Source organism: Musca vetustissima, unplaced genomic scaffold (genome assembly GCF_032173495.1).
Source record: "Musca vetustissima isolate MV318-11 ecotype Yass unplaced genomic scaffold, APGP_CSIRO_Mvet_v1 utg25302, whole genome shotgun sequence".
NCBI classification, from domain to species: Eukaryota; Metazoa; Arthropoda; class Insecta; order Diptera; family Muscidae; genus Musca; species Musca vetustissima.
In genome coordinates, this window is record NW_026875584.1 from 66,717 (window position 1) to 75,638 (window position 8,922).

The window sequence follows — 8,922 nt, forward strand, 5'->3', positions numbered from 1 at the left end:
AAATCACACAAGTCCGTGTGGCGGTTTCTAAATCAAAGCGACAACAAAACAAGATATTGAGGAAAAATATTTGTTTTTGGTTCGAAAAAATAATGTCATCATATTTATTTTTTAATTGTATACAAGAAATTTCAGAAAAAAATGTTGGGGTTATTCTGCTATTTTACCCGAATTTCGCCCAAAAATTGACATATATAATAATAATCACTTTTTGTGTATAAGTATACGCAGTGCGGATTATATCAAGACCCTTCCGATAAATCTTAGAATTCTAAAAATAGGAATAAATCTTAAAATAAAAAATACAGTATTTTTCGGTTAATTGCACATCAAAATTTGCACAAATTTTTATTCAATTAACCGAGGAACCAATTATCCGAACCCGCTTAATTGAATAGTTTGTTCAATTACAGTAATCACGTATAATTGGAACTACTAATGATTTAAAAAAATCCAATGTCAAATACAAATTACGCTTTCTCGCAGTTTTTCCTTAGCAATAAACATATGTTTTGAATTAAATTATGTCAAATATGTATGTAAAAAATTACAGATTATTTGTCAATTATTATTATGCAATTAACCGGTGAAAAGTAAAAGGAAATTTATTTTTGATGACATGAATTTTGAACCAATTAAGCGGTAAAATCAATTAACAGGGTTTAATTATCCGAGAAAATTTACATGTATTTTCCTACGAAATATTGTTTGCCCCATCATGTGGTTCAGTTAAGTGTGTATTATGAAATATACATTTTAAATTGCGTGTTAATCGCGTAATTCTCAAAACCATTTGGTGCGCATGCGGTTTCCAGGAAGAACTGAAGTTTATCTTGCAATCCATATATATTTTGCGAAATTTCATTTGACGGCTAAGATGTGCCGCACGTTACATTGAAGTACCCAAAAAATCGTAAAACGCGAATAATTTCCGAAAACTCCATATGCCATTAACGCCCATCCGATTTCAGTGTGCACCCTAAAAAAATACGTCGATCTATACCGATTTCAATGTGGTCCATTAAGAACCATGGATGTGCCAGCACAATCTATTTTTGAGATAAATTGGGTACATCTCTCTTTCGGCTGAAGTTTTTAAAGTTCTCTTTTCGAAAAAGATCAAAATCCGTATGAGGTAATTTATTGAAACGAAAATGATCCACAGAAAACGCAATTAAATCCGCGATATTTTCAAAAATATTTTTTGCCAAATTTCGTGTTTTTGGAAGGTTAGTTCCCGCCGTTCTAGTAGATGGATTTTCACGAAGAAGATTTTATATCATCCGAAACGTAAAAAACCTTATTGATCGCGGGTGCCAATATCATTCAGTTGACAGATCTAAAAATTTGGCCCGAAAAATAGTTTAGAAATTTCATCGCACAAAATTCGCACCTTCGGATGAGTATTACTCTGAAGCTGTGCATACTACATACACAAAATACATATCAAATTACGCAGATTCGCAACTACAATAATCTTATAATCGATTTTCATAAATTCCTGTTTGCGTATTAAAGCTAGAAGTAAAATTAAAAAAACACTCAAAATCGAGCTTCAAAATGTCAGCATCATTTAAAGGTAGATGTAGTTAAAATTTCGAAAAATGATACACAAGGGGCGTAGTCTCCATTTTGTTGGCTTCTAGTCTTCTTTTGACACGAAGACCGTGCAATGAGTGGCTTAGTCACAAATCGATAGAGAACATAAAAAAACTGGTTCGCCTCAACCTGTTTTTACACATTTTTTTACATTAAAGTAGACACAGCTTCCACCAAAATAAAGTTTGGAGGTCAATATCATGAACAGTTTACTTGAGTAGTTCCAGAGTTATAAAGGGGTGAACCTCCGCTTCAGCTATGTTAAAAAATTGGCAATATTGCCCATATATATTTTGCCAATCAAGTTCGTCGGTTTATGAATTTGTTAATCTAAAAACAGCCGTATGGAATGCCCGATTTGATACAAAATACGCACATCGTAATATTTCTTTCAAACTAAAATCAACTTCGAAGATGGGACGTTTAACGATGGTTGGTTTATGTTTCTTGACTGTTATAATTCGAATTAATCATCTACGAACAGCCCAACATCTATAACGTGATTATTTATCGCTTTGACAGCTAATTTTGGTGTTCTTGTATCACTTTTCCTCATTACGCTTTCAATATTTCTAGCGTTGGTGTCAGTTAAGAATATTGAGCCACCAGATGAGCTACATTTCGATTATATATTTTGTCTTCTACGAACAATTCGTACACTATTATGAACTATTTATTTAATGTGCATCTATTTTCTTCCCATCAGAACTACTATTTCCATACTTATTGTTCCCATTTTGCAGTTACAATTGAGTTATTAATGTTTATTTTAATAAACGTGCCAATAATATTTTCGAAATCCATCTTAAACTGTTTTAAAGTATAAAAAAACACACACACACATACACACACACCAAACGAAAACTCAATAAAATATGACGGTAAATTATAAATTGACACTTGCAAAGTTTGTCATTTGTTGCGCCCGTTAACCCCATAATTAATATTACAATGTTATAATTTATTTCAATATTTTCAATTATGCCATTCGCCATACTCAAATGGTTACGGTTTCCTCTTTTTAGAGGACAATCATCTATTTAAAAAAAAAAATGTCGGCAATTCCAACACGATGTAATCAATATTGGTCCCGCTTTAGGTGTAGCCTCCAGGGACGTACGCATACAATTTTTTCTGCAATTGCAATTTTCATATAAAACCAGCACGAATTGCGGTTTAAAGATTATGAATCAAAATTCGCTTATGATATAGTGTTTAAAATTCACATTTGAAGTAGCCGTAGCCGTAAGATTTTTCCTAACAAAAAAATATACAATCCCTTGGGACTAATTTATGTTTCGTAAAAGTAGTACAGTTTGGATCAAATCAGACATTCAATTCTTTTGAAAGGTTGCTTCATATGAGATGTAAAGTTTTCAAAATGTTGACCCTTTGTGGGGGAGGTACTAGAAGGAGTAAACCGAAAAGTCCCATATGAACTCGCGACATTCTTCGTCGTGCTTTCGTTTCTCAATTCCTTGTACACATTTTTACTGGATGTTGTTTGTTTGCGCAAAAGCCTATAAAACGATAACATGACACATTAAATATCTAAGAAAGATAAACATTTTGATTATGATGTTATACGTCGAAAAACAAAAACTGATTAAATTTGACTTTTAAGCTTGTTGTGTAATATTTTCTAAATGATCCGCGATTAGGATTGACGTGCTTAAGTACTTAAAGGTAAATACATACCGCGACTTCCACATAAATATAATTATGAAATTTTTGTAACATTGTTTATGGACATTAGATTTAAATTAGCTATTACATAGATAAATATAAACCTATATCATATTGTAATTTATCACATAAAATATCGATATATACTACAAAATAAAATAATCGAGGTTGTTGCTGTCTCTGAAATATCTAAATAATATAATTCCTTTTGGCGGAACTAACCGTACTCATAGGACAGGAGGTTATTGACGACATTGTCAAATATTATTTGGCGCACCCCCAGGCCACAAATGAAGTCAAAGTGATTCCATTTTTTGTGTGGTAGCTTATAGATGGCTTGAATGGACTTGAGCCGACGAATTAGTCTCCAAATGTCTTCTACGGAAACTATGTAATCGTTTTCAGCGTAGTAAATGGTTGTGGGTACTGCCACATTTTCTACGCAATAATCTGGAGGCTCCAGTTGATTGTACCGTAGAAAATTCTGCTCGGGCCCATAGTCATACTGCCGAAATTTTTTCGACATATATCCTTGGAAATAGTGCATGATCTGTTTGAAGGATCCACCGACGGGAAAGTTTGCCATTATATCAGGCAGGAGTGTCTGCAAATGAAATCAATAAAAAAGGGATATTACACTTTCATAGATGAGACTTGGTTCCATGTCGTATACTTAAAGTTCGACTGACCTTGTTTAAGAGTTCTGTGTCATAGCCTGCTGCTGGCCATAAGCGACTAACACACACCAGAGGTCGTTCATTTTCCAAACATGCCATTGACAGAAGCTTCTTCACATACTTATTGGTGGACACCATTTCCACTCCTTCTAATACCTTGGACACATAATTCCTCGTTCCTAGCAGGGGACCAAAGACTTTTGCCAACGCACCTTTGGTATTGCTCACATAAGCTACGGGGGCCAGCAGTGTGGCAGTCTTAAAGGCCTCATTGTATTGTGGCATAATGGAGTTCAGGACTAGGAAAACCGTACCGCCTTGCGAAATCCCAACGAAGTGCATTTGCTTCTCGCCGGTGTACACACGAATGAAGTCCACCATGGCAGTCATGTCGTAAACACTCATCTCATGCCACGAAAATTTCCAAAACGCAGGGTCACTTGCATTTAGGAAGACGTTGTGGCGAGAGTAAACATTGCCCCTGTTATTGCCGAGCCACACATCAAATCCATTCCTTGAAAGCAAATAGGGCAACGAGTTCTCCGGCCCATTCAAAAGCCAGGCATCCGAGGAAGCATATATGCCAGCCAGCATTAAAACCACTGGCCGTCTTAAAACGCGGGCCCTTCCATTCGAGAACCGCTGGAGGAATGGAATACGATGCATAGTTAATACATACCCATCCCTTGTCTGCACTTTGTGATGTTCCACCGGAAAGCCGTCGTGACGTATTCGCCTAACCTGTAAACCGAATTGTTATTTGAATTTGTATTCAATAAACTTGACCCACTTTAAAATATGAGCGTGTTTGTGTGTATGGGTGTGTACAAATAGCAGTAATCGTGTGTTGGTATGCCACAGCCACTGTACATGTTACAAGTGTCCGTGAAATACTCTCGGCGCGACATATTTGACGACAACTGGAGATTTTTACGTGACTCACGTCCATTCACAACTCCAGCAACGTTTGTTGAGCACAAAAAATTGAATTTGTATTTCAATGGCAGCCAAAATAAACATGCGAACATACGTACGTACATACATATGTATCCAATCATGCATCCATGCACGGCGAAAGTAAATCGCGGCTAATACCAACACAGCGATCAGTCAATTTATTCTCCTTAATCGGATGCCTTCTCAGTACGACCCAGTTTGGTAAAGAGGTATTGGACATGGTCCGAGTGGTCCCAACAAAATATACATCGGAGACCATGTTATGATGTTCATGGCGAACTTTTGGGTCAAGCCCGTATGTCTTCATACGAACTAATGCCAACCACTGATCGACGTTTATAGACACATTTTGCAATGCACACTTTGTTGCACACATTTGTCAGTGCAATTTTATTAACAATAACACAAACCAGGTGGTTGTAATTTACCATCCTAATGTCTAAAGTGTGTCGAAACGTACAGTCAGCTCAGGACAACGTGATTTTGATAGTGCGACCAGAAATACATAAACTATTTGATTTCCTTTCCAAATTATATAAATATAGGTATTGTGTATTTCATCTTTAGGGATTTCGATTTCGTTATAGCTGTGAATGCTAAATCATGGCAAATATTTGATCCGATATGTCGCATTTAAATGGCTTCGACTGTTCTACTGCAATATGGCATATGGCCTCAAAGTCCAAACGAAACGTAATTTAGACGACAAAAACACCTTGAAATATGAACGAGAGCCGCCTGCCAAAACATTTGCTAGACGCTTGGTCGGTGTGTGTGTCAGTTGTAAAAATTAACTCCGGAATTTATGCCCACACTACAGACAGACATACATACGTACGGACAAAGCGTATTTGGCTACTTAAATACGGGCACGTGTCTTAAAGCTCTATACAGAAAAATCTTGATATAACGATTTATATATTGGCAGCTCTCATAGTCATAGCGAATGTCCAAAGCGCAGAACAAAGCAATATTATAATTTATATATAAATATTGATTATTATTAGTATTTTATAAAAATGTGCATATCATTTTTGATTTTATTGGTTTTTTTTTTAAAGAATACTAAATAGTTTTTACAAAATTTAAAAAGTAAGAAGTAGCTTGTTGTAGGCTTTGGCGTATAGCTTCTGCTTGAAGCTGTCACACAACTATTTCGATTTCGAAAGTTGGATGACATTCGATTCTATGACGTCCGTCGAGTATTCTAACCAATCAGGAATCTTCAAGGGAAATTTCGTTCCAAAACAAATCTATTTTATAAATTAATCTCATTGAATTGGCCTAGATTTGTGTTAGGCGTCATGACGCAATAAAACGGAAGATCGAATCCTGATTTTACAATTTTCAATTCAGACAAAGATTTATGCGCCAAAGATAATTTCTTTAAAGGGCACTCTATTACTCAGCGTAAACGCTTGTTATTTCTGGAAACTTTTTTCAAAAAATGGAATGACAAGTAAAATTAGTTCGAAAGAAATCCGAAATACAACAAAAAAACTGGGTTTGTGACGGATTCTATATGTTTCTCTGCGTTTTTCGCCGAACTAAGAGTGTAATGGACAACTAGGCCTTTTCGTTTTTGTTATATAAGGTACACAATGTAATTGAATTGCTCCATCGTTAAATCGCATTATCGTCAAACCGGAATTCCACTGTATTTCATATTTTCGTTGAACACAATTTTGTCCAAAATGACACACGCTTCAAGCTGGGTTGTGGGCATTAGGAAGAATATGATGTAGACGACTAATTGTCCTTCCATATTTTTTTCGATTTCGATTTTATTTCGATTCGCCCTGAGCCGGTAATTACAGTCAATTAATAAATCGAATGAAGAACACAATTGGCGGCAATTAGCTTACACAATTATTGACTTAAATTGTGTGTGTGTGTTTTTTAATACACATACACACATATTGAAATACTTTTGGGTACATACGTAAACGCGCACGCACACACATACACACATATTGGCTACACGATTGGCTTCCGCCTGATGAATTGCATATAAATCGATCGCATTAGGGAAATGAATCTGCATGCATGCCTTCGTACATGTAACGGCAATGTGCAGATGATAATTTAGACATTTTCAAAACCTACCGCATCTGTTATGATGATCTCACGATTCTGCCGATGTGGAGAAAATACTGCATCCAGTGGCTGCCAAACACAGCTGCAGACAATGACAAGGGTAATAAGGCTTTGTTTAGATGGTCGCCATCGAAAGAACAGCATCCTCCTACCAACCCCGCTCACTTAGAATTCGTTAGGTTTGATAGATATGGCGTGGGTGAATTTTTGGTATCGTTGGTTTATTTTGACCTTTCACAATAAAGGAACCAGATGTTTTTATTTATCTTCCGAGTCGTTTATTTATGTGCGATTTTTGCTATTGATGATAAGTAGGGTAGTGTCGTCGTTGTTTGCTTGTACATATGTACTATGTTAGTGGTCATCTCCTCCCTGTTGTGTACTATCTTTAGTTTGTTTTGTCGCTAAATTAACATGGCATTCGAATTTCAGTTTGGTTTGTTTGCATTGCGGCAATTTTTATTCGACCATCGATTTTTATTCGATTATGAAACAATACGTGCACGGCTCGACAATTGCATCGAGTTGAGGCAACAATCACGATTATAGCAACGAGAAAATCGCTACAACAAATACAGAAATGATCGTATGTAACACATTTAACCGGTTCTTTTAGCAACGACTTCTTCACTGGCGGCAGTGATGAGGACGAGGATCAGCAACGATAAACCGCCACTGCCTCCACCTTCTGAACCTTTTCACAACAACTACAAAACTAGTAATGATCGTAGTTCCTTATAAGCGGACGGTGTTTCCTGCACGTGCTCCGTCAACACTGACTTGCATCCCGTAGAAACTTTTTACGACTTATTCGGTTTTCGGGCCAAGTTAAGAAGCGAACGGTAATGTATGATCAAGAGTCTATAAGCGACTGACTGGGCAAGACCTGGCATTGGTACTAAAGCGAATACCGCCGCCGCCACTACACAACGATGTTAGTCGATTGCTTCGTCTTCCTCTTGTTAAAGTTTTCGGGCAATGGGCATGCGTTTGTATGCGGTGATTGCTTTTTCGTCATACATAGCTTCGATGCCAGTAAGGGCCAATTGCTTATTACTTGTTCACTTGTCGTATGGCAAACACGTGTGTGTGTATGTTGTGTGCGAATAATGAATGAACGGATAACTGTTTTCTGATTTCGGCATGTTACTATTTTGTCTGACCCTCTCGCAACCGACAGAGCATCCATGTGGGCAGGCGAAAACCTGTTGTCGGCGAACATTGTTCGGCATTCGGTCGTCCGACAGTCGGTGTCAGCTAAAAAGTCCAAAAGCACAAATGTAAACAAACATTGCCACACGCTTCTTTGTCAAAGTGTTTGCTTTGTTAAACATGCCGGCGCGGCTTGGAACGATTACGGCTTGTGATTCACTGGAAACTAGTACACACATAAATATGTATGTACAAGAAAGTAATAAACCTACATTGTCAGTGTCAGCAGCAATGGAGACAGTAGATGCAACGATGTAATGGAATGCCGCCTTTGAATGAATGACAACTTTATTTCGAAAACATTATGATTCGGGAAATTCTTTCTTCGAACTGTAGAAAATGTCAAAACGTCCGACAATTTACCGAATTTCGGATCAATTTTAAGATCAAATGAACGATTTTTAATTTGCCTCTTCTTGCCAACAATCTTTAGCTTATATCACTCTCCGCTGAAAGTTTTGCTTCTTGGGACATTTATAATATTTAGATTAAATTTTGCATCAACCACGTTTTGAAGAGCAGTTAATACATGCGTTCGGCCAGACTGACGGACGGAAATTTGTAAATCGACTCCAAATTGTCTGACACGAATTTGGCTATACCCTTAGCCAATGAGGGCAAATATGTGCCCAATTTTGAAAAGTTTTAAATACATAAAGTTTAAAAGAGTCAAATTTTCTAGGTGATAAATAAA

At 36.7% G+C, this 8,922-nt stretch overlaps 1 protein-coding gene across 1 annotated transcript; it reads right to left on the reverse strand.

Moving 5' to 3' along the window:
* Positions 1-3,493: 3,493 nt before the first annotated feature.
* Positions 3,494-7,160, reverse strand: LOC133338078 (lipase 3). Its single transcript, XM_061546262.1, has 3 exons — positions 7,026-7,160; positions 3,975-4,703; positions 3,494-3,889 (listed from the first exon to the last, which is right to left on the reverse strand). The coding sequence occupies exons 1-3, from the start codon at positions 7,158-7,160 to the stop codon at positions 3,503-3,505; spliced, it is 1,251 nt and encodes a 416-aa protein (XP_061402246.1). The 3' UTR covers positions 3,494-3,502.
* Positions 7,161-8,922: the final 1,762 nt, after the last annotated feature.

What these genes read in the sequence shown, in the direction of transcription:
- LOC133338078 (XM_061546262.1), bottom strand. Translation starts at nt 7,160, where the DNA reads ATGCTGTTCTTTCGATGGCGACCATCTAAACAAAGCCTTATTACCCTT. An exon ending in AGATCATCATAACAGATGCG is followed by an intron (nt 4,704 to 7,025) that starts GTAGGTTTTGAA and finishes TTCGGTTTACAG; the next exon opens with GTTAGGCGAATACGTCACGA. An exon ending in ACACAGAACTCTTAAACAAG is followed by an intron (nt 3,890 to 3,974) that starts GTCAGTCGAACT and finishes TTTCATTTGCAG; the next exon opens with ACACTCCTGCCTGATATAAT.